The following is a 25,526-nucleotide window of genomic DNA, read 5'->3' as shown; positions in this document are numbered from 1 at the left end:
ACAGTGGGGAGTGGAGGAGTGGTGGTCACATGGGAAACCTCCTCAGGCCCTGCGCTGGAGGAAGGGTATTCAGGGGCACTGGGCTGGGGTTAATCCCCATTCACCCTGTCCTTCACAGAGGCGGGATGGGTACAATAAGCCGCGCCTGCTTCCCCCTGCTTGTCCACTGTGACCTCTGCCCCCACGTTTACGGCTGCTGTCTCTACCCCTTTATCCCTCCATTCTCTTATTATCTGCAATATTTACTCCTTTTGATTCCCCCGCTGGTCAATGCCCACGCGGCCCTTATGCTCAAATACAAAACTCAAGTGCGCTCAGCTTTTTTAGCATCACCCTAAAACCTTAAAACCAAAAGCAAACATTAAGCCAAAAGTTAATGTGTGTTCTTATTCAAACAGGGAAGCGCGACATCCGTGTGCGAGATGTAAGATTAAACAAAAGTTATTTAAGAAGTGAAAAGGATAACTGAATCATTGTGGGAACGTAAAATACATCAGAATACATTGAGCACTTTAAAGGACACTGAGGAACTCCTGCTATTTAAATAAAGATCCACTGATAAAAATTGTTGTTAACATGTTCTTGTGTCATTTTCCCATGATGAAGATAATGTAAGAAAATTCAGCCTAAAATTGCATTTCAGAGTTTTTCTTCATTCGAATCATTGTGATTCAGGAGCAGACGAAAAAATGCTGTTTTAAAAAGAGTTAATTTGTCACGTAGAAAATACACAAGGTGTGTCACAAGCTCCCTGCTCTGCTCCATTCTGATGCATCCACTTGTGGACGACTACATCCATGTACATCTTCATTTTCCTCACCCAAGCTGGCATCTGGATCAAAACTGTACAGCTGGACAGCTCTAACATTGCTCATCATTTCTTTTTGCACTGGTACTGTTAGGTTTGGGTTGTGACGGGCTGTGAGCTAGTGAGAGAATGTGTAAACAGAGAGCTCTCAGCAATGGTGAGGGGGTGGGGTTGTTTTGCGTCAACAGTTCCGCCCACAGCTCAAATTTCTGCCGCTGTACAGAAACTATGTCCTCCAAAACAACACTGTTTTTTTATATGGCTAAAAACATCATATTCATAATTAAACCCAGAGCACTTTCACCGGGGGGATTTTCACCCGAGCAAAACCATTTACATGAATTTCAATATGTCGCATGTCAAGTCAAGTCTTATGTGTCCCAGAAATGGGTGGACCAAAGACCAAGTTTCTAGTATCATTTTGTTATTATTTTAGGAATTTTTTTTCTCAAATTCCGAATTTTTCAGTAATTTTGAGCATGTTTTTAGGAACTTCCCTTTTTTTTCTTTTTCATTTTTTTACACATACCACAGTTGAAAATAAAAGAGAACTACTGGTAATTTAAATTATAATGTGTTGTCATGTTTTGATCCATTTTTTATAACAAGTACTTTTTGTTGGGTGTATTATATCAGTTAACAAATACCTCGCAAAAGTAAGGGTGTAACTTTTTATAGGGAAAGTGTTCTCTCTGGGAACACTTTTACAATAACTCAAAAGATGATTTGAGAGGGACTTTAAGTTCTGAATTAGGTCTCATTACAGTCAATGACGAGCTGGCATAACATAGTAATAAGGTTATATAAATATAAGATAGCATGGGTGTTTTAAAAAGCATCCATAAGACATATACAAGGTAAACAGCAGGACAAATAAAATTTGGCGCAGCAAAGCAGATACGTGGAAGGTTTTAAGTAGCAACCATTATATACTTTTAGTTATTATTTGATTTTTTTTTCACACTTATTCATATTTTGCTCATCATTCTTGAAGTTGTCTAAGCTGTACAGATTTAATCTTTTTTTTCCATTTGTATGTATAGTTTAGGGTAGGACATGTTGGCATTTAAATTATCCTCTGCTGGTGTGAGTAAAAAAATATAACTTTAGCATAGACAGAACACAAAAATCCCAGTTTTTTTTTTTTAAATAAAAGCTATTTTATTCAGGTAAATGAAAATAACAATAGATAAAAGATTGAAAGGTGTAATTCGTTCTCATCTCATGTGGGCAGACAAAGCAAACCAGCCTTCACTTTTCTTCTGCTTGTCCACCTGTTTGAATGATAATAGTGCAAATTAAAATCATTTATTAAAGTTCAAAGACTTTAGTTTGTAGTTTAGGTTAAAGCACCTGTGAATTTCTGTCAATTTCAAAACCCAATCTGTGAGACGACACATCAGACCCAACAGACCCAACAGACCTGTGAGATGAAGATAAAAATGTGATTTCTTTTCCAGCAGTTACACATGAGATCTTTTCAGCTTTGTAGATGTTTTTTTTTAATTAAAATTGTTTTAAAAAGCCCACCTTCTTTCACCTCTATGATGTGATGGTAGCTCCCGCTCAGGCACCAACTCTGCTCCAGCTGAAAACCAAATACTGACAATGAAGTCATTACCTGATAGGAATCCAGATCTTACACCCTCCCCCATCATACCTGCTGTTTCTGGACTGAAAGCAGAAGCAGGGATGGGGGAGTCCGAGTTAAAAGCTCTGCCTGCAACACTTTGCTTCTGTTGCTCAATGAGCTCCAGCAGTCGCTCCCTGGCCGCTGCACTCTTCCTGTTGAGCTCCAGGAGGCGCTGTTCCACACTGTTTACACTGAGGGTGTCCTAATTGTGAAAAAAAAAGACTCCATCTTATTTGTTAAATACAGATTTTATGCCCTCACTCTGAGCAGAAGCCCATTGAGATAACTTTTTTTGTAAATATTGGGCTACATAAATAAAATAAAATTGAATTAAATTAGAAGGGCTGTTTGTTGCTCATTTCATCCTAAATTTGTTTGAAATAGATACTCTTAATTAGCTCTGAAGGCCTTGTTTGTCTTTGTAAGTATATTACAAATATCAGGAAATTAATTTTTTGTCCAAAAAAAATAAATTAATCCCACTGAACATTAAACAAAACAGTATTATCTTAACGTGATTTACAAAGGTCTTTAATAAATTCTTGGTTTTTTCATGTATTGATTTTAGAGCAATGAGTTTCTAATGGAAGAGTTTAATCTTCATGACATTGATTTAGTTAAAGATTTGAAACATACGTAATATTTAAACTAAATGTCTGAATTTAAATATAATGAGGTGTTTTCTGACCTTCGTTGGGGTTTCTGAAACAACCCCACTGCCCATCTCGGCTCTCGTTTGTTCAAGCTGCAATTCTTTTCCAGGACACACGTCCTCTTGACGCCTTCTGTTTGTGCTGGCGGACTTGGATGTTATTCTCTCCCCTTCATTCTGAGGCGAGACTCTTCCTGTGACGGTGGAGCTTTTGCGATCATCGCTTCTGCCAGAAGCCCCTCTGACCCCAGATCCAAGGCCCTGAGCCTGACTCAGCTGAGCTCTGATCAGGTCGTTCTCTCTTTTCAGTTTGGTGATCTCATCCAGCAGCGAGTCTGGAGAGAAGTGCGAGTGGCGAGAGTCAGAGGTAACTGACAGAGAGGGGCCGGAGGAAAGTCCGGTCAGCCCTGAAGCAGAACCAGGAGGTGGATCAGGCTCACGGGAACGCAGGAAATCTATCGAAGGAAGCTGCTGTGGATGAAGACCTGTAGGGACAGGGAAACTTAAGCCTCTCAGATCCAAGATGAAGGTCCACACTGGGAGAACTTTCAATTCTTAATGAATAACAGTGTTACCAGGACTTTGCTGGAGGATACTTTCTTGTCGAGGTGGGGTGAGCAGGACAGCAGGAGAGACGAAACCCTGAGTTTGTGTAGGAGCTCGCTCAGCATCTGGAGCACATTTACCTACAGTACACAAACAGTAACAAATATAAACGAGTTATTCACTGTTTACTGCATATCTATAATTACAATTGATGCAGACTAAACCAAACAGACATGACCTGGAACAAAAGTTTGGTACGGGCTGGAGGGTTCCCCCAACAGTCCCAGTCCTCCCATCGCCAACACCACATTATCCAACTTCTGCTCCAGCTCTGCGGTGCGCCGCTGCAGATCTGCCTGAGACGCCCGCAACAGAAAACAAGAAATGTAAAAATGAAAGAAAAGAACCCGCATGGATGAACTGACGAGATAAATAAAGGGCTGCACCTGCACAGCAGCAGCCTCCTCTCTCAGAGCCATGGTTTCTGCGGTGAGAGCGTCGATGAGCCCTCGCTGCTCTTTCAGTTCTCCCTCAAGTCTCCGTCTGCCCTCAGTCTCTTTCTGAGTATCCTCTCCCGCCTCACAAAAAGCAGACCGAACATGAGCAAACTCAGGCATATGGAAAGAATCACACACTCTGTGAGGCACTGAAATAACAACGAACCAAAAAGCAGACGCTTTTATTTAGCACAAACAGACGATAAACTGAAGAAGTTGTGAAGCAACCAGTTTACTTAATTTGAAATCCAGATTCTGTGGCACAGCTTTCAGCTTGACCTGATCTGTTCATGTTTAGAAAATCCCGTGAAGTTTGATCACTGAAAATCAGTACATCCTCCTGAATACCAGCAATGCAAGTCTGTAGAGGACAGACATGCATTTCTAAACCTGAAAACCTTTCGTTAGTGGGGAGGCAGTAAAGGAGGCTTTCACAAAAACATGAAAAGAAATAAATGTATCAGAGGAACTCTAAAATTAAAGAACCTAAAAAGATTCCTACAGATTTCAAAACCAAAAAAAAGGGCTAGCAGGAATAAAGGCATTGTGGGAAAACGCTCAAACTGTTCTGGAGACTAAACGTCCTTACTTTCGCGGCTCTGTATTCTGCCCCTTTAATAGCTGTGTCTGAATTACCTTATTCACTAATTTGTCAGGGTGTCAAAACTACAATTCCAAAATCTAGTGCCCTAGATTTTCCCAGAAGTATCTGCGAAAAATAGTGTCCATTGATGCTCACTAGACTGTTGAATGTAGACCACAATGCGTTGTGTTTGAACAATTTGTCATTTGAAAAAAATTAATTTACATTTAACTTTTATAAATGATCCGAGTTTTCATTATTTGAAAAAAGAGGATTCATAAATAACCTTTATAAAAGGATCATATTACTTCAGCAAGTGGGTGATGTCATAATTAGCAGCAAAAAAGAAAAGTGTCTGAATGGCATTAAAATCCAGGGCACTAGATTGTCCTGCACTAAATAGTCTTTTCGGGGAATTTTGGACATTGCAGAGGATTTTTTTTCTTTTCTTTTTTTCTTCCAAACCATATGATGCTTGATGACACTGAAAAACCTTTATTCTATAATACCTGTCTGAGGAGGTGAACTAATCTCCCAAGTGTTGAGACCAAGGCCACAGAGAATCCAGTGAGGCTTTGTGTTTTGTGCTGTTTCAGACTCTGAGCTGACGCCATCTGAGGACAAAAAGCGTCCAAGTCTGCCTCCACCTGCCCCAGCATGGCCTGCAACAGCCCCAGACCGGACTGCTCCCCACTTAGAGAGGCAGCAGTGGAGCCGTCCAGCTCCGAGCCATGAGAAACACATTTCCTGACCTTCCTGGTGCAGCTGCCACTCCTTCCTGCAAATAAATAAATACATTTAAATATTTTATAGTTTTAAACCAAGTCCTTAAGTAGTCAAAAATTATTACCAGATCGACAGAGCAGCGGTTCAGGATTCAGGACCTGAGAAACCTGAGATGACGTTTCCTCTTCGTTTTCCTCAAAGTGTTTGGAGCGAACACGCTGAACAGCAACTGTGGCATTGAGAGCTGCAACAAGATCCAGTCTGATTGATATTTTACTGTTCAATCCCCACAACAACAGCTGACTTTAACTACAGGTTACCGTTTTGGTTTGGTGGCTTTCGTGATGCACAGGGAGTCACAGGACCATCATCGCTGTCTGCATGATGAAAGTTGGAGTGATGCATTTTCTGCTGACGTAAAACTCCACTTCCAGACTGCGACTTTGATTTCCGTCCAGTTACCCTGCAAATAAATGACAGCATTAGCACACAAGTTGCTATGACAACCCTTTGATTGTGTTCATTGAATGTGTTACCTGTGGATTACATGACTGTCTGAACTGGTGTTTTCAACTCTGCGGTTTTCCTTTGAAACTTCTAGATCATTGAGAGCCTGAAATAAAATTGATTAGCAGCAAAAAACTTCATTTGATGAAAAATAAAACTCATGCAGCATGAAGAAGAACCAGACTTCAGAGCAACAAAAGCAAAAAAAAACGTTTAGCAGATAACTACGAAACTGAACTGCATGAAAACGCAAAAACTTTTATAAAAGATATATCTGTTACTTCTTTCTGTCTGACAACAAAATGGTTTAAGGGTTTCATTTACACCACATCCCTAAGGTATTCTTAAGACTCATATTCTTTCAGGGTGGTGCTAAAGGGAAAAAAAGAGTTGTAAAAATTACACACCTCTTGATCCATCATTGATTGGCTGAGGAAAGATAAGTGAGTCGGGGGATCTGGTCTCTCCAGAACAGGCAATTCTGTGTCAGAATCACAGTTTGGTGCCATTGTCACACTGGGGTGTCCTATAAAAAAAACAACACAAGAAGCTTTAAATGTAAAGTAAAAAAAAAAAAAGGAGTATTGTACAAAACAGGCTATATCATTACCAATCTGTCTCTGTGGAGCATCTCCAAACAGGTCTTTAACAACAGCCATGGCTCTGTCAGAACGGGCCAGTACGTCCTGCAGCAGCAGCTGATCAGAGAAAACCTGCAGCACACCACCAGGTAGGAGACATGTCATCAACCCTTAACAGAAAACATGCTAAATCCAGGAGAATAATCGCACACACCTCCCTGATGATACTAAGGCTAGCTGGATCCAGAGGCGCGGGGCTGCCAGCTTGTCTGGCACAACGTTTTAGGGCTTTTTCTTTGAGTTCCCACTGAGCAACAGCTTTGTTTCGAGACTTGTGAATCTCATGTCGATGAGTCTAAAGCAGAAAGAACAGGTTAACTTTCTTTGCTGTTAGTTATCAAAAACAATCAATGACAACTGATATAATCTATTTTAAAATCCATTGTGTTTCTGAAACGCATGACGGAGTGTGCATAACTCTAAAAGCTTACTAGTTCAGCCGGTGTTGGCTTGTGCACAGACAGATCATGGACAGTGCTCTGAAACAAAAAATATTCAACATTATTTTTTTAAACGGTGGTTGTTAAAGACCCACTCCAAGGAAATCTTGTTTTTAGTGTTTCAAACATGCCCTTGTGACATTTTTCTGATGATGGAGGACATATATATCGTTTTCCCCGTCCGAGCTGACATCTGGCTCAAAACTGTACAGCTGGATAGCTCCAATTGAATTTCAGGTAGCAGGATAACATGTAAACAGAGTGCGCCCTGCAACAGGGAGGGGGGTGTCAACAGTCCCACCTACAACTCAAAGGGGAATTTCTAATGAACTACAGCTGCTCTGCAGAAACTATGTCCTAGAAGAATACACAGGTTTTGTTTGTTTTTTTGTGGCTAAAAACAGGATACTTAAAAGACCACTGGGACTGCTTTTAAAATTGCTCAAAAGATGATTAGAGTCCAATATATAATTTATTACCCTGGTCTTTAGCTGTTAAAATAGCTAAACCACTGATATCTTAATGTCTCTGAAGATGGAAGAAGTCACATAAATCTGATTTGTTATCAAATTAAGTATTTTCACATAACTGGGGATTCAAACAGAAGAGTAAAGGGACTTTCATAAAGAACTTTTTAAAGGAAACATTAACCGAAAGCCACATTATAACAGGAAACAAATCTATATTAATCTCTATTCAATACTTTAATCAATCGATAGTGACTTTCCTAAGAAAAATTGTATAATTTAAATATAAAGGGTTCCTTCCTTTTTATTGTTTTTCCTTAATAATTAGTGACAGCAGGTGTCCTTGCTCACCACCCAGTCTCTTTTTGGAGCTTTGGCCTTCTTCGCGCGAACAGACTCCTTTCCTTTCGTTGGTTGTTGTGAACGCCCCAGTCTGGCAAATGACATCTGCAGAAACACACACACACAAAGATATGAAGCAAGTATCATCATCAGCTTTCTGCCTAGCTTCAAGTTAGCAATAGCACGACGATCAACATAATTTCCAGCTGAAATAAAACGTACGTTTTACAACCAGGGCGGACTGGGGCGAAAAAAATAAACCTTTGTTTGCTAAAACAAAATGATGGAGACTTTGTTTCGTGTTAACATTCCTCTTTTGTTGTTGTTTTGACAACTTTTAAAAAGTTACGCGCCACTTCCTGTGCTGTTGCCACGGATACTGTTTCACGGTGTGGCATGATGGGAAAAAAATCTTCTTCGTTGTTTTGGCAAAACAGTTTTTGGCCTTTGTGTTGCACTGCCACCTTCTGGTAGCAATCTAAATCGGGAATCCACACCTGATTTTCGATTTTATACTAAAGAATTCAAACTTAGAGTTTACATTTAACTGATTTTGTTTTATTTTTAAAAGAAAAAATATGAAAACAAAATTTCCTAATGCAATGTACAAAAATAGCCAGAAATATATTATTGAATTCATTTGAAGAGAAAATGGATACAAGCTCCTTTATTACTTAAATCAGCTGTATTTTTGTTTTTTATACATAAATACATAAATAAATTATGTAAATCTACATTACTTTGATATTATTTTGCACAAAAAGTACAAACTATAACCAATAGGTGGCAGTATCGTTCCTGTTATTTAAACTGAATCTTTAGCAAAACGTATTTCTACAGGACGTTCAATGCAGAAATGAGCAAATATCCTGGCTAAAAAATAAAAAAAATGATTTAGGCTTGGTTTTTACGTCAGAAGTCTAAAAAATAAAATACATTTTTTAATAATAAGGTTAAAAATATTCTAACTTCAAAATAGAAAGAGCCGACATTCATTTATTCTTCAACAAATAATTTTAAAGAGCATAAAAGTTACAATGAGAAAATACGTAACTGCACTTGAATTTTCTCCAAAATAAGATTTAACTTCGAAAAAAAATGAATAGCCTATTTTAGCTGCAACAATTCCCTTTTTAAAGTACATAATTGTTCTTATCTACTGTTATTTACAATAAATGGGCTTCTTTTACAAGCCTTAGCTTGTTTTTTGACAACAAAGAGGAAACTATGACGAATTTCAAATTTAGAAATAAATTTATCAGCATTTTATTTTAATTCATTTAGATTCGTTCGTTTTTAAATTTGTTTCCAACTTTGTTTTGATACCTGTGGTGACATTGGATTGGATACAAAGTGCCTGAAAGAATAGTTCTAAACAGGAAGTAGTATTCTTTTGACTCGACCGGGATCCGCTCATCCCCGCAGAGCATCACTGTTCTCCAGAGGTGTGGGTTACCCGCCCCTCTCCCTTCTACACAAACCTGGACGGATCCGTCGCGCTGCAGTTCACAGCGGAGCCCAACACACTGACAACTGACGCGCAGCGACGCACGGTGCGTTTTGGAGCTCTGTCTTTACGCACGGGTCACACACCGCAGTGACCACAGCAGTGCACGCGTGGATTGGGCAGCATGCTTTGGTCTCCTGTCCTATCAGAAACTTTTTTAGGATTAAGGAGCAGACATGAATCTCCGAACTGCAGCGCTAAAGAAACTATTTAAAATATTTTGGGTTTTAAAAACGTTGGGAAGTTTTTAATTGGAATATCTGTACACGTTTCCTGATAGTTGACATTTATGTTTTAACACGTTCGCGGGAAAGCCAGGGTTCTACCCAACACTGCAGAGATCTGAGTTACGCACAGAAACCCTCTAACAAATGACTCAAGTGGTTTGTGGCTCCATCATTTCTCCCCCCTCGCCTCCCTGTACCGCACCGACCCAGAGAGGACCACCACCCGGCGCACCAGGCTGGACGAGGGGAATCGCACCTTGTCGAGAATGTGGGCAGGAAGTTTGCCGACGTTTGTCGCTGGGATTGTAACTCTGCTGTTGGTCATTGTGGACGTGAATGCCAGCGGGGAGTATTGCCACGGGTGGCGCGACTCTCAGGGCGCGTGGAAAGAAGGGTTCCAGTGCCCGGAGAAGATCGACGCAGAGGACTCAATCATCTGCTGCGGTAAATGTGAGCTGCGCTACTGCTGCGCCAGCACGGACGCGCGCCTGGATCAGGGGACCTGCGACAACGACCGGCAGGCGCAGGAGCCCGGGACTGAAACCAAAGAGAACAAAGACTCCCGGGCAGGTAAACGCCTGATCACGTTTTTTTATGGATACAATACAGTTTTAGTTTGACATATTTCCCAAAAAGCAGTTCCATACAATCAAAATGCTGCACATTTTGCCTCATGAAGCATAGGTTTCACAGTTTCGAAAAATCTCAGTTGCTGCAGAGGTCATAAAGCCATGCAGGACGTAAGTAATATGACCTTTCTATAGGTTTGCTTTCATTAAGTCTCCCTCACTGTCATGAGGGAAGATCTGCTGTTTGTCCCACTTGGCAACAACAGCTGCACAGGAGACAGCAGACCCCCCCTCCAGGAAAAAAAAGCCCCACTTAACTGCACTCACAAATGGCAAACTGTGCCCTTATAAATAGCTGTATTTGTTCTGTAACAGTGCAAGAGCTCAAATCACGCCGTCCCCACGGGGATCAAATTTGGACTTGACCGGATCTTGGAACAGAGATCAAGTACAGGCCGCTGACAGGCCTCTTCATAAAAATCCCCAAATGATCATTTCCTAACAGGATCACTGTTAAAGAGAGTCACACTTACTTCCAATAAAGAACCTGAGCTGCACTCAGGAGCGGGAACCCCTTGATAATCTTGTACTGTCGATTAATGTGGCAAAAAATATTAATTTCTTGTCCCACCCCGTGGCCCCTCATTCCTCACTGCTCACATTCCCATCAGGTAATCTACCATAAAGTCTTTTGGAGCTGCATAGTATTTTGAAAAACGTTACTGTAGTGCAGCTACTGGACATGAGAGGAACAACAGAGGTTGAAGTGTAATCTTTCATGTGTCACTATCAATGCCTTATCACTGCAGGAAGAGGTAGATACATTCCACACTGTGGCCCCCAGCCAAACTAACCTAAAGAAAAGCAGCTTTTTTCCTTTACCAAGAGTGGAAGCGGAAGTGGTGACCCCCCCTTTTCCCTCACCACTCCTTTGGTTCTTTTCAAGCATTTTACACATATTTCCTTCTCTGGCTGCAAATTCATCACAGAAGAAAGATTCATGCTGCAGTGTCGGGGAAGTTATTAATGTGCTTAACACGAGGGAACATGTGGTATTTAGGTATGGGAGAAAGCCCACGGGAGGGCTCAAGGAGACAGCAGTCCAGCCGGCCACAAAGACCTTTCCCAAAACAAGAGCTTAAGAGAGGGGGGCTGCTGTAACCGAGGCACGGCTGCCGCAGCTCAGCTGCAGCAACAGGTGTGGACAAGTGACAGGCAACAATAGGGGGGCTTCCAATGCAACAAAAAGAGATCTCTGTGCTCACTCAAGGCCAGAGGGAAGGAGGAAGGCAGTCATGCTCCTCATCTGATTCAGGATAGTTAAGAAGATATTTTTTAGTATTAATGTTTATGTACTCCAAGAAAGAACGACACTGAATAATGTCAATGAAGGTCATGTCAAACCTAAAAAGTTAACTTTTAGGTATAAAAAAGTTCATTCTTACACAGGGCTGCTAAAATACTCAATGAATTTGATGTGGATTCACAAGGAAGTTCACAATTTAACTACATTTTTGGTTTAATGTGATTGAATGAGACATCGATTCTAGTTGTCTAATTCTAATCTCTAATTTCCTCTCCAAAACAATTTTATTTGACAGCTTTTTTCGTGATTCAAGTTGCACAAAAGTAACATTTTCAATTAAAAAAAGCAAAATTCTAACATTTAACACCAATGGAGGTGGAGGTTTGATGCAAACGTACATCAAACCTCCTTTAGCTCCAAAATTACCGTGATTTAGTCTCTACATGAAGCAAAAATGTTTTTTTCATGGCTGGAAATACGTGAAGAGGTTAACTGAAACAGTAAACAAGTTGGTTTAAAACAAAACTAATATATGAACTTAAAAAAAATTGATATTTTAAATATATTTCAATGATTCAATATTTTTAAACCCTTGACACCAACTGATGCAAATATGCATCAAACCACTTCTGCTCCAAACTTACATTCAAGCAAAACATATGCAAAAAATGTTTTCATAATTGGAAGTCCCAGCATTAAGGGGTTAAAGTCCCACTCGAGTCATATTTTGCATGCAGTTTTAGTCTGAGATGCTGTCTTGGACATCGTTTCTGTAGAGCGCCAGGAGTGTTTTTTAAATTCGCCTCTGAGTTGTGGGCAGAAGTAAGCCTTCACTTACTGCCTATCATCCCTTTGTTTACGCTCTCTCCTTCTAGCCTACAGCCCATAACCCCCCACCAATCTAACATTACTAGTGCAACAAAAATGGTGAGCAAATTCTGAACTATCCAGTGGTATGGCTTTGCGCCAGCTCGGAGGAGGAAAACGAAGACGTACTTGAATCTTTAAGTCTACAAGTGAATGCATCAGAATGGAGCAGGGCAGGGAGTTTATGTGTTGCAGTTGTAGGTCCTACATCACATCTACCAGCTATTTCCAATGGCACTTTTTTTCTTCTGCCCATTATTCACCATATTTTGAATAAAGAAGCTTAATTTTTAAGCTTCATTTTCTTTATATATGGAGTCTATCGTGAGAAAAATTCCACAAGAACATGTTAAAAATACATGATTTTCATCAAAGTGGGGCATAAAAGCCAACCTTTTGTCTTTATGTAAAACCTTTTCTATTCTGCGTGTGATTTACCAGCTGGTTTCAAAGCAGCTTCTCAGTCAGAAGGGATGGAGTTACACAAGAAATAGAGCTTTTGCAGAGCAGAAAAAAGAGGAGTGGAGGCAGAGATGTTAAAACTGAGGCCATATAAGTGCAGGAAAAAGGCAGTGAATGATTTCCAGCGACATTTCCTTGGTAAACTATGTGCTGTCATACAAAGGCTCACTTGAGGCCTGTTTATTAGGGGCGAGTAGCTGCGAGGTCCAAACCCAAATGGGTCAAGGTATTTGAAGTCCCCACACCTCGGCTTGCTTTTAAGATGACTTTGCTGTGTGTGGACAGGCTCCGCCCTTTTTTTTTTTTTGTTCTTTTTTACATTTGAACCTTACCATAATGATTAACAACCAGTAAACTTGTTGCTTTATGCTGCTTCATGGTCTTATCCCCCTTCCCCTCCTATTATCACCCCCTACCCCCCCTCTCTCTAACGTCCCTCTCTCTTCTTCCCCTCTTTCCTTTTCCGTCCGGTCCAACACCAAAGATTTTCAGACATGTTTGAAATTAATAAAGTTTGGCCTCAATTACAAAAGGGGTTTATTCAGACATACCTTTGGTTTGTCTGAAGATTAATAACCCCTCTTGTTAAAGTAAAATATGTCCAACCCAAGAGGCCCTCAGCTCTCATCTGTCTGCCTAGCTGTTGGACAGGACAAGTTAAAAAAAAAAAAAAAAAAAAAAAAAAAAAAAGATGACTTTGCTGGCCCTGCCAAGGAGTGACTCTTAACAAGCTTCATGCGGTAATCCTCTTAGTACCTCGCAACTTTTTGATGAGCATTTTGAGAGAGAAAAAAAAGTCAGGGATGTATTTCAAAGCACCCAGAGACAAAAGGAAACTGGAGCCAGCTGCCACCTTTTCTCTCTCTGGTGTAGTTACACTTCATTACAGCATTCAGAGTGGAAAGTGACTTAAACCCTGTGGGAAGAATAACACGGAACCAGCCTCTAGCATTTGTAACATGGACGTTTTGGGAACGTGAAACACCTCGTGAGTGACCTCATCCTGTTTGTCGCCTCGTTTCAGCTTAAACCACTGCAGGCGTCCGCTGTTTGGCAACAGGAAAGTTGGAAAACTTGGAAGGAAAAGTTTTGTTGCTTGTGTTTCAAAGTTATTGCTGGAGCACCCCCGGCTCTTTTCACACATTTACACTCCTAAACTCAGGGGCTTCACATATAAAAATGTCAGGACTTCACATGTTTAATAACATTTCTATTAGCTGACCCAGGCTGGCCAGATTCGGCTGGGTGGAACGGAGATCCACCAGTGTATCGTAGCAAGTTTGATTTGCAGCCTTGAACAGAATGAAGTAAAAGGTCAGCGAGAAGGAACTCACATTTTCCTCTGATTTACAGGCTGAAAAGCCTCCCATTCTGCTACATTAAATCTGTCCACTTTAATACCTTGCTGTACTCGGATGCCAAGGGCTGCTGCGCAGCTTGGGTAACTTATTTTCAAAGGCCCAGTCATAAAAAGTCAACGAAAAAGAGGGGTCACACGTATCTACAAGAGGCCGAGCCTGAAGAATGCCACTCTGGTCTGTGGGGTCGAGGAGGCTGGGGGCTCAGCAGGGTGCTGAGGATTAAAACGGATCAAAACAAAGGGAATAACGGCTAATGAGAGCCAGGGGCTCTCTGGGTACCAATCCCTGCGTAGCTTTAAGTCAGTTTAGCTCAGATGCCCTTCTTGTTCACGCTTTTTTTTTTCTTCAGATGACCTTCTTTTAATGTGGAGAATTGATTGAACAAGAGGTAGAAGCAGCATGATCTTGAGGTTTTTTTTAAGCTAAAGACTAAAATCTTTAACCATCTTTTATACTTTTCCTAGTTCCCATCTATGTGCCATTCCTCATCGTTGGCTCCGTGTTCGTGGCCTTCATTCTGGTGGGCTCCGTGGTCGCCGTGTGCTGCTGTCGATGCCTCCGACCCAAGCAGGAACTGTCTTCAACAGGTGCCACAGGCGGCGGGGCCACTGGTGGACGCTTATTGGAAACCATCCCCATGATGGCAAACACCTCCAGGGGCTCCTCATCTCGACAGTCCAGCACAGCCACGTCCTCCAGCTCGTCTGCGCCGCCTGCTGCGCCCCGCAATGCCCCGCCCCCTCTCATGAGGGCCCAGGCCTCCTGCTGCCTCCCTCCTGATGCCAGCGTCTTCGTCAACATGCCCACCAACTTCTCTGTTCTCAACTGCCAGCAGGCCACTCAAATCATGTCTCACCAGGGGCAGTTCTTGCACCCGCAATACATCGGCTTTGCCCACCCCGTGTCCTCTACCCCGACCTTTTTGGACCCCAACCAGGGAGGATACAGGCCCCTCCAGTCTCCCTGTCCTCCCACCACTGTTGGATCCATCATAGTCAGTGAGCAGAAGTCTCCTCCAGTAACAGTGTGATGAGAAACACCTCTGCAGACAGCGTTACTGTTTGATCCAAAGACTATTGAAGTTAATTAAACCTGTGAGCAGAGATCTGCAGCCAGTAACGAAAACCTGGATGTCTCATGAAGGACTTACTGAACCCTTTCCTCCAGGTGTTTATGTTTCAAATGACCTTTTTTAGGGAGCAATGTGTCTTTCTAGATGCAAAGTGGGACTTATGCAGCCTCCCAAATGGGCTATAACGCACAGTTCATTGTTGCCTGCATGTGGTTTTCTCTGCATGTGTGTTTATGGAAGGCAAAAAAACAACAAAAAAAACAAGATCTGCAGCCTCATATATGCCACGATGAACAGCAGCAGCCATAGAGGAGGCACAGATTTTCAAGCAAAGGCTTTCGAGAATATGGGATATTTTTGCTCACGTTAAAAATCTGAGGAAAGAAAGCATGCAGACGGATGCTGAGGCAGCACTGAGCAAGTAACTGTGAACGAACCCGGTGTGATGAGAATTGCAGGTGGTGAGGGGTGAAAAGCTGTTGCAATCTCCCAGTAGAGCATTTCAAGTAATGAAGAGAGCACGGGACGCAGAGTGTGACGCTCCACCCAACCGCACCCCCACCACCACCTCCCTTTTCCCTTGCCACCCAGAAAGAAAATAAAAACTGCCAGGAACGGAAGCACTCACAGACCCCAAATATGACAATATTCACACGAGGCTGGAGCTTAATGTTCCTTAAATGTGTGAAACAGAACTGAAAGAGCTCTTTGAAGATTACTGACTTAATTACACAGGCCTACCAGCCCCCCCTAAACTTCTTTTCTCTTGAGAAATGTGTTCTTAGCACCGGCACAGCTCACTAGATTGGCATCTGGAGCTTGACTCACCATTTTATTCTTGAGAAAGGCAACAGTGGTAAATTACTGGTTATTGCTGCAGCTGCGGTTACAGTTGCTGAAGAACACGCAACTGGAAGGATGAGGTGCTTCACTTAGCGCGCCGACCGAAGTGCCACCCCGGCGTTTGGGGAGCTCATCTGAACAATTCCTGAATGAATCTGTGCGAGGCACAAATGAAGGGCTGCTCCCTCAAACATGCAGTATAGAAGATGCGGCTGTTTGAATGCATTTTGGAAAATAAACACAATTTGAAACAGAAAGTGTTTTGAGAAGCTTGTGAGTTTGACACACTGGAGCCAAAGACTTGATTTAAGCTTTTAAAAAAAAAAACTGCATGAACGATGGGTTTTCTTAATCCTCTTAAAACACCAACACAAAAAGACACATTTAAGATAATAAAGATATCACAGGCTCCCAGAAAGCCTCATCTCGCACAGATGACGGCAAGATCTGCATCACCTGACACAAAGAGGAGAAACATCAAAGAAACAGGACAGTTCAAAACAAGAAGTTGAGGTAAATCGGGGACAGTTTTCTCCTGGAGTGGAGTTAAAAAGCATATTTGGTTGTTTGGAAGATCGACTGGCCCTCGTGCAGCAGCTGTAGCTGGTTTGGGCTGGGCTACATCCAGGAAGGTGGGTGGGAAGGGGATCTCCAACTGAGGGGAGAATAATCTCCTAATAATCTGTCTACAGTCACTCTCCTGAGTTTACAGACGGGGCGTGGGAGAGGTTTGCATCTGTTAATGTATAAAGTCACATGCCTGTCATGTTAAATGCCTTTGCTCTCTATATGTTTTTCCTTTTGCATGAAATGTAAGCCGAACTCCTCCAGCTTCTCCAGAGCTACATTTGGACTCGGAAGCCTTCGCCTCCACATCTACGGGACTCATCTGAGAGTAAAAACAAAAAGCCATTTGCTCAGGATGTGGATTGATTAGATTTAATGATTAGGATTTGGATGGACAGCCCCCCTCCTCTCTCCTGACTCCTCAGACTTGCATTCCTGCACATGAACGTCCTCAACATAGGAGCACACAGACAATACACTCCACATTCAGACCAGTACAAGAGCCAGAAGACACATGACCCGAGCACACGTCCCACCCAGACCCGCTTACTTAAAAGTAATTCAAGTAAAATATTCTCTAAAACACATCTTCATATACGAGTACAAAAACCGACATGAATAGAAAATAATATATAACTCAAAACACAAGTCCCTCTTTAATATTAATAAAAAAATAAGATCAATAAAAGGTGAAATCCAACAGAACTGGAGGAGATTAAAGCTTTTTTTTTTAGATCATCTGCTGATGGATCAATAAGGGAGAGGTCATGAAAAAATGTTAAAATAAGAAAACTATTAAAACTGCAAAGACAGAAGAGATATGGGCTGCTAAAGATGCTAAGATAAGAAGACATGTCCATGGGGTAAGAGGGGCAACAGCAGGGTGGGGCTCCAGTTGAGCGTTCTGCCTCAGCGGCATCTCTGTGGTGTTTGGCAGTGAGGCTCGCTGCTACGATGGAACAAAGGGGGCCTGTCGTGGCGGTGCAGGACTCCGGCGGCTCCTCCGGTCTGCGCTCCCCTCCCACCCTTTATACGAAACTCAACCTGGAGATGTGCGCGCTTATTTTTTGATGTATTTGGCGTCGGCAGGTGACGACAGACGAGCTGAACCCTCCTTGAGGGAGGGAGGTGAGAGGTAATCTTGGAAGCGAACACACATGAACACACATGCACACCAAAACAAGGGGCACCAGTGCAAGCAGACATACGTGCAAAGGCAGAAACAGACACACTGGAACGCTCGCACACATCGACACACAATGGCGTGAAGCAATCCCCCGGCTGAGGGTTGCACAGATACATGAAGCAGTCTCTGAGTTTGACCTGGCATGTCTGTGCGTGGATATGAATGCTCATGCCTGTGCAGCTTTAGTAAGTGCCAATGTTCTGTTCTTGGCCTGGTCCCTTCTCCAAACAGCAGTCCTCCGTGTACAATGGCCTCCACACCTGAGCACTCCCCCCACACGAGGGGTCCTGCCACCGTTTCAGTAAGGCCATAGCAGCGGTCAGGCGCCCAGTAAGAGGGCGCCATGTAAGTCTGTCTCCACTTGACAACCATTGCTACAGTGAGCCAAAGACTTGATAAGGGCGGGGCTAGAGGCTGGGCCGCTGACGCGTGGTGTCGTAGGAGCGAACTACTTCAGACTGGGACACCACGCCGTGTTCCTCCTGAGAGAAGGCATAGCCATCTGCAAGGAGATGGAGGAGGACACAGTGTTACCTAAAAAAATGATCATTTCGAACATTCGGCAAAAAACTAAACTGAATTTTTCGGTTGATTTTAATCTTTATGAAGAGTGTTTTTTATTTATTTCTTTGCTAGTTTATTAATCAAGGGACAGTACAATTTTAAAAAAAACACACACACACAAATACACAGTTAAATAAGTCAGAAGGCTAGTTTTCATCTGGCAATGATGTAAAAAAGGCAACTAAAAAAAAGCAAACATACAGAAAAAATATAACAAAATACATGTACAAACATTTACCATACCATTAAGTTTAAAACTGACTTATCTTCTAATGTTGGGAGCTGTAGGGGTGACTACGCCGCATTTTAATCTTTTTGTAAAGACCTTGCATGTTGAAAGCATTCTGCTTACATAAGTTTACTGAAAAGACTCGACTTTGGGTGTAAGGAGTAACGGCACTCACGTGTCACAGTCTGCTGCACCGAATTCGAGCGTCCTACACTTGAAGGCGTCTTCCTAAAGACTCTTGTCAGCAGATGGGCTCGTTCGTTTAGACTGCAAGGAAAAAAAAATAGAAGTTACTGCACAACTTCAGGGCTTAAAGTCCCACTCCAATCATCTTTTGATCTATATTGAAACCGTTCCCGGTGGTTTTTCAATTAGGATTATGCCGGTTTTAGCCCAAATCAAAACACCCATGTCGTTTTTAGGACAAAGTTTCTCCAGAGCAGCAGTAGTTCATTAGAAATTCACCTCCGAGTTGTGGGCGGGACAGTTGGCACGTAGCAACACCATCCCCCTTCCCATCATCCATGGCTGAGAGCTCCCTGTTTGCACGCTCTTCCACAAGCTTACCGCCCTTCACACCAACAACCTATTACCGGTGCAATAAAAATGGCGAACAATATCGGGCTATCTGGCCGTACAGTTTGGAGCAAACACCAGCTCAGACGAGAAAAATGAAGATGGATCTAGTCATATATAAGTGGATGCATCAGAATGAAGCTGAGCAGGGAGCTTGTGACACGCCTGGTGTATTTTCTACATCACAAAGACAATCCATTTCAAACACATTTTTTCATCTGCTCCTGATTCACAACAATTTGAATAAAGAAATACTCAGAAATACAATCTTCAAGCTTAATTTTCTTTATATATGCCCTCCATCATCAGAAAAATGCCACAAGAACATGTTAAAGACACGATTTTCATTACAGGTGAGAAAGGAGAATCCTCATGATTAACACAACTGCACAGCAGCCACTTTAAAACCCTTTTATTCAGTGAACACATTCTTCAATGCTTCTGCTGTAGGATTTTAGCTTGTGCAGATTTGAAAGCGTTTGGGCCTCTGCCAGCTTTGAACGCGTAATTGCAAAAGCATTCAGAAGCTGCAGACCTCCAGACAGAGTCATCCTCTTCCTCAGGGATCAACAGATAAAAACACAGATCAACAAATCTACAGAATTTAAGACCAGAAGGAGAAGGCTAATAGTAAGTCATAAACGGCCTGCAAGGTAACAGGCCATCCCCAGTAAACTATTCCTCACCCACTGCCCACTCCTCTCCTCACAAGCTGCCCCCCTCCACCCCTTTCCAGGAAGAAGAGTGGATCCTCTGTTCTAAGACCACACGCCGTCACGGCTCCTCTGCTCCTGTGACCAAAAATAACCAAGTCTTTTCCACATATTGCACACAAATGAATGCCCGTTAATTACATCTGTGAATTTCCCTCCAGCTTCATCACCATCACCGCTGCCGTTTACGTTTTTTTCAGTGTATTCAGCTGAAACCGATGTCTTGGACACATTCAGGGTCCCTAACTCACAATAACTGTTGACTTTTCTTTTATTCTAGGAGGATAATGTCTAATGAAGAAGTTATGAAGGCTACTGAGGCTGAATGTGGAATATGAAAGTCAAAACATTCTGTTCGGTTTGTCTCGAGAGGTTTTGGGCTGAATCATAACTCTGAAAGCAAATGATAAGAGAATTAATGACAGTAGCTTGTACGTCTGTAGAAAATCTTTTTTCCTGCGGTTTTTCTCGGATTACCTGCCAATTCCACACAAAAAAACTCCAAGGATGAGCTGAAATCATTTCCTGACACAACCTGTTTTGTTCCTTTCCTCCTGTTATCATGCCTACCACCAAGAGCTCCCCAGCAACAACTGCAAACGCAGATGTCCTTTTTTTTCATTTTACTCCATTCCTTCTGTGTTTTACTTTTCTGATTTGAAATGGAGAGGGTGCAAAGATTTGCTCCCGATTCCCAAAGATTAAAAGCCGGTTCTGGGAAGGATGGGACCCTTCGTACGGGTCAGGAGGAACTGCATCATTACCCACTCATCCCTATCCAACCTGGAACATACCTCAAATTACTTCAGCTCCTCTCAAGAACAAGCTTGCTTCACTACTAAGAATTTGTTTCAGATTGCAATATTTTCTTGTAAAGTGTTTTGTGACAACAATTCTATATATTCTACATCTACTTTTTAAAAATATTTCCACCAACAAGCGACTTTTGTTCTAAAACAGCTACACAAACACAAAACGCTATGTCACGGTCTGAAGAGCTACAGCCAAACAGCAAACACACCAGGTCTGTACAGCAGTTCAAATTGGTCCACCTCATAAGAAACCCAGAGGAACGGAAAGAATGTCAAAACAGAGAGAAGAAAAAAAGTGAACATAACACTTAAGATGGAAATTGGAGATAAAGGGAGAGAAAAGTGAACTCATGTCATGAAAATCATGCAAATGTCACTCAAAAACGGCGTGCAGTGAGGCCTGTGGGTCATATGAGGCCAGAGTTCACGCAGTGGGAGAATGCAAATGCAGCAACTACCTCTGCAGAGCAGGTCTGAGCTCTACGGGACCTCGGCCTTGGCTTCGGTCCTGTGGACATAGCCATAGGCAGCAGACGGATAGGAAAAAAATAAAGGGGCCAAAACTCAAGGAAGCGGCTGATCTGAAGGAAAATGTCCACTAACATTTACCTAACTGGGCAGTGTAATGCAAAATGACTTAAGGAAAAACACAGGATTTTTCTTGGGGTGTAGTTCCATGATGCTTTGCAGTTTATTGTACCTGCGCCCGCTGGAGTCACGAAGCACGGCTGCTCCTGGGTCAACAGCATGCGCCTCCAACTCCTGCACCTCCTCCAGCAAAGACTTCCTCACACTACGGCGTGCACTGCAGAGCAGAAACGAGCTCATGACACATTTGAGGGCTTCAATTTGCACTTGCATGCAAGACATATTATAAAGTGCTGACATCCACTTAAAATAGGGTTACGTAAACAATTTGGTTAAGTTAAACAGTACTTGTTCAGATGTCTTTATTAAATGTGTTCTACTTACGCAGTCCAAGCAAAATCTTTGAGCAAACACGCAGTAGGTACCAGGACTAGACCCAGCCAGAAGTACCAGCACTGCATCACCCTGCCAGCCTGCAATGACAACACAGGCTCTGTTTGTATTTGCATGCACATTAAATCAAATTGAGGATTAAGTCATTTTTCTCAACAATGACCCCAGACTAAGTACTGCAAAACGTAATGGCAAAGAGAAACAGGAGCCAAAGATGACTAAAAAGTGCTGCAGAGCTGGGGAAAGATGGCCACAGTCTAACACTTGCAGCCTCAGCCAAACTTTTTCCACAGCTTTCCCACAGACGTCTACACACCGCAAACTCGGCTCGACACAGCAACCCCACAACTGACAAACACTACCTCTGTGATGACAAATGCCGGTGAAGTAAGCATGAGTCCCCCCTACCTGTCCCTGCAGACCATCTGCAGCCCAGCTCATTGACTTCTGACCCCATTCCCGGCCTGCCTTTAGGGATTAATCATGCTTCCACGCACTGTCTTACTTTGTCCGTCTGTTTCAGTCCATTCGGCCTTCTCCCACACATCCTTCTTCTGTAATCTCAAGCTTAAAAAACGTTCTTTAAACATTGGTGGTTGTTGCAACTGTTAATACGAATCCTCTCCTTCCTAGCTAAACGCAAGAACTGTGTGGTCCTTCAACGTCTGTTTTTTTGGGGGGTAAACTTTACAGCAACAGCTCGACCGTTTCTACTGATTTATTGCTGATTAACAGGGATTTGGAAACTGTGGGATTGTATGAACAAAAAAGACAAAGGAAAAACAAGACAAAACTTTAGCTAAATATTATTGTCCGTTACAAAAAGCCCACAAACACAAATCATTTTGTTAGTATGCAACAGATTGTGTCATGTAAAGTGGTGGACACCGAGCAGGACTCGTTTCCTGAAGATTTTATAGCCAGAAAACCAGACTTTTGACACCCACCTCCCAAACACAGGATCTTTCACACAGTTATTCTCAGCTGATCTTTCCATTCAGTGGATGGATGGAAGTATAGATAGCTATACATAGTATAGAGGTTATGGTGTAGCTTTGGGGGGGACTGGGTTGAGACCCAACCCTAAATCATCACTTCCCCACTTACAGCAGCTGCAGATATTTGACCGCATTCCTAATTTCTGACACAAATTGAATTAATGGGCTTGGAAGGGGAGGTTGAGACTATCCGTCCCCCGCCCACTCAGTGGGGCTCCTCCCCAATGATTTGGTGTCCGATTCAAAAGGTCTTTGACGCTCTTGCAGCTCACCCTGTTGAGTCAACACCTCCACTGAGGGCAGTAAAAGACCGGGGTTTGGGTGACACGCAGCAGGTGCTGGAAGCCCGCTGAGAGAGCTGCAGGGGTTTTAACCTTCCCCGGGGGGCTCCTGCAGTGCCGACATGGAACACCCAAGATGACAGTCGCACTGACGCCGCGCACTGGCACCCGCCGAGGGAGGGGGCAGGTTACACGGCAAAAATAAGACGTAGAAAGACCCCAATCCTCATCTGTCACTGAAATGATTGTGTTTTACTTGCCTGGCCCAGCATGTCGGGAGCAATGGGAATGGTGGGCCAGATGACTGAGTAGACAGCAAAGAAGACCATCCAGAGGGCTATGCTGCCCCAAACTGCTAAGTGGGAGAACTGGGACGGCGAAAAGAAAAAGAACAAAGAGATTTTAAGGGATGGACAAAATGAGGTCAAATAGTTTACATATAGCTCATCCGAATATAGACAACCTTCCCCTCCCTCCTTCTCCATCGTTAACCCCCTCTGTGATCTGCTGTAAAAGGACACTGTGTGAATTCCACAAGGACCTGTGTGGACAGCTGAAGGGACAAAAGTGTCAGCGCCTACCTGCCTGTCACGCTAAAATGTGTCGCTCCAACCAAACAATATCATCGTTCCATTGTTTTCCCTTTATTCCTCTTGGAGCCTTCTTTTACTCAAATGTTTAGTTTGATCTCACTTAGGATTTACCCTGTTTGTTTCTATTAGGAATCACTGAGTCAAATAATCTAGAAAAGTATCTCACAGGTTTTCTTATGGTCTACTTATCTTTTATTGAGCTTTATTAAGGTTACAGGTTTTTGTCAATTAAAAAATGGCAAAACATACTAACATGTATTTTGTAATTCAAAGTGAATTTTTTGATCCTATGTACACAAATGTTTGGTAATTATAAATTCATTTATTATTTGGTGGCCTTGAAGTGCAAATCACTCAGTGCAACAGTTTAAAGATCACAACAATTGAAAAAGCAAAACAAATAATATAAATACAATATTAAATTTTAAAAATCAAAACAAAAAATAAAAAATGTAAAAGAAAAAAGAAATATTTCGGAAAACAAAAATTATTTCCAAAAATCATGTTAAAAAATGGAACACCATATGAAATCGGAAAAAAGCTGGGTACTAATTGATTGGTGGTTGACCTATTGATTTTTGACGTTTGAATAAAAAAAAAAAAGAATTTTCAATGTCTGCACACTAATAAAACTTTTGATTTCTGGAAATTTTTTGGTTTTTCACTTTTCTTTTATATGGAAAAAGGAAAGGTAGATTCTATTGGACATTGCTGATTGGATGATGACGTTTGTCAATCATTTCAACTGAAAGTTATTTGGGATGACGCGATCTTAGATATACTGCGTAGTTCGTACTAATACAACTTTTATCAGTGTGCAAACATTGAAAGCTCTTTCCAAAAAACTCAAGTCAAAAATCAAACACCATCATCCAATCAGTGAAGTCACGTAGTACCTACATTTTCCGATTTCTTATTGGTTCGCTTTTTTAACATTTCATTTTGATTCATGGAAATTAGTTTTATTTTTTATTTATTTTCGTTTGTTTGGAATTGCATTTTGGTTTCTGGAAATTTATTTTGATTTCTAAAATGTGTTTTTTTATCGATTGTTTTGCCTTTTTACATATTGTGATCTTTAATATGCTTTTGCGTCGAGTGATTTGTTGATGTGATTTGCACCTTAGATATTATTATGGCCAAATAGACATCTTCAATCCTAAAATAGAAATATTTCTTATAGAATCTTGACTAATAATCCAAATGTTTTATCAAATATTGTAAATCTACCATAAAATTTGACAAAAAACCCACAGGGAAGTGTTAACATTTATCTGACTTGACTTAAAGAGGAGGACATCTGGGTTTTAAGTTAGCAGTTAAATTCAATCTGTTTCGCTCTTATGTTTTTTTTATTTAATGTCAATCCAACAGATGGTAGCCTCAATTTTCTGGCCTGCTTTTCTCCTTTTGCTATGCTCCATCTGAAAAGCTGACACTTCCGTTTCTCCCTGACGATAAACTCAAAAGTATATTTAGGAGCTGTTGCAGCTGCTTCAGAGTAAAACCTCCTGATTGACTTAAACGGTCAGGAGGTGTTAACACATTTTTCTGTGTGTTTATCTGTTTGAAATACTGCAGCGCAGCAGTGGAAAATAAAACACAACCGCATATGAACTAATAAAAAAAAAAAATCAGTGCAAGCAGCTGCAGTTTGAGAAACCTCAAGCCTGCAGTTCAACATCAAGGTATGCCACATCTTTTCCCACGCTTTTCCTGACGATAAAGCATTTAGAGAAGTCATGTGAAACTGTGCAGTGGAGTCCTTAGAGCGGGCCTTCCTGCTCTTTACTCGCTGATGGCTGAGTGAAACACAGGACATGTAGTGTGGTTTATTAGGAGTGTGTTTGGGCCTACCCTGGTCCAAGCGGTGGTCTCCATCCCAGCTTTAAGACACACTGTAACAACCACGTACTACACAAACAGACAAAAAAAAAAAGGAAAAAGAAAAGCGAGTGAGCAAACAAACA

The 25,526-nt window shown here is 41.9% G+C and overlaps 3 protein-coding genes across 12 annotated transcripts in view; 1 reads left to right on the top strand and 2 right to left on the bottom strand.

The window, feature by feature from the left end:
• Positions 1–1,758: 1,758 nt before the first annotated feature.
• Positions 1,759–8,249, bottom strand: spice1 (spindle and centriole associated protein 1). 2 transcript variants are annotated; one of them, XM_004081271.4, is made up of 18 exons: positions 8,065–8,249; positions 7,852–7,947; positions 7,025–7,072; positions 6,748–6,888; positions 6,563–6,665; positions 6,360–6,478; positions 5,982–6,058; positions 5,766–5,908; positions 5,570–5,689; positions 5,229–5,497; positions 4,086–4,217; positions 3,878–3,995; positions 3,669–3,779; positions 3,130–3,578; positions 2,469–2,643; positions 2,339–2,396; positions 2,162–2,231; positions 1,759–2,082 (listed from the first exon to the last, which is right to left on the bottom strand). In XM_004081271.4, exons 2-18 carry the CDS (start codon positions 7,945–7,947, stop codon positions 2,026–2,028), a joined length of 2,286 nt encoding a protein of 761 aa, XP_004081319.1. In that variant the 5' UTR covers positions 8,065–8,249; the 3' UTR covers positions 1,759–2,025. The 2 variants fall into 2 exon arrangements, with proteins under 2 accessions (XP_004081319.1, XP_011487240.1); XM_011488938.3 differs by having other exon boundaries at positions 2,339–2,399; positions 2,478–2,643.
• Positions 8,250–9,270: 1,021 nt separating this feature from the next.
• On the top strand, positions 9,271–16,313 carry shisa2 (shisa family member 2). Its single transcript, XM_004081270.4, has 2 exons — positions 9,271–10,146; positions 14,606–16,313. The coding sequence occupies exons 1-2, from the start codon at positions 9,843–9,845 to the stop codon at positions 15,169–15,171; spliced, it is 870 nt and encodes a 289-aa protein (XP_004081318.1). The 5' UTR covers positions 9,271–9,842; the 3' UTR covers positions 15,172–16,313.
• A 660-nt stretch (positions 16,314–16,973) lies between these two features.
• The window catches only part of atp8a2 (ATPase phospholipid transporting 8A2), a 47,542-nt gene continuing 38,989 nt past the window's right edge, over positions 16,974–25,526 (bottom strand). For 8 of the 9 annotated variants that reach the window (XM_020712405.2, XM_023950229.1, XM_023950230.1 and 5 more), the window contains 6 exons: positions 25,414–25,470; positions 23,224–23,331; positions 21,676–21,764; positions 21,404–21,508; positions 18,778–18,869; positions 16,974–18,311 (listed from right to left, as the gene is read on the bottom strand). In XM_020712405.2, coding sequence (XP_020568064.1) covers positions 18,217–18,311; positions 18,778–18,869; positions 21,404–21,508; positions 21,676–21,764; positions 23,224–23,331; positions 25,414–25,470 — 546 coding nt within the window. In that variant the 3' untranslated portion in view covers positions 16,974–18,216. Of the gene's footprint in view, positions 18,312–18,777; positions 18,870–20,912; positions 20,944–21,403; positions 21,509–21,675; positions 21,765–23,223; positions 23,332–25,413; positions 25,471–25,526 lie in introns of all 9 variants that reach the window. The other variant, XR_002872355.1, reaches the window with a different exon arrangement.

The sequence above is a fragment of the Oryzias latipes genome, chromosome 20 (genome assembly GCF_002234675.1).
Source record: "Oryzias latipes chromosome 20, ASM223467v1".
Lineage (NCBI taxonomy): Eukaryota > Metazoa > Chordata > Actinopteri > Beloniformes > Adrianichthyidae > Oryzias > Oryzias latipes.
Note: the sequence above shows the minus strand (reverse complement) of the source record. Positions and strands in the feature narration are given on the sequence as shown.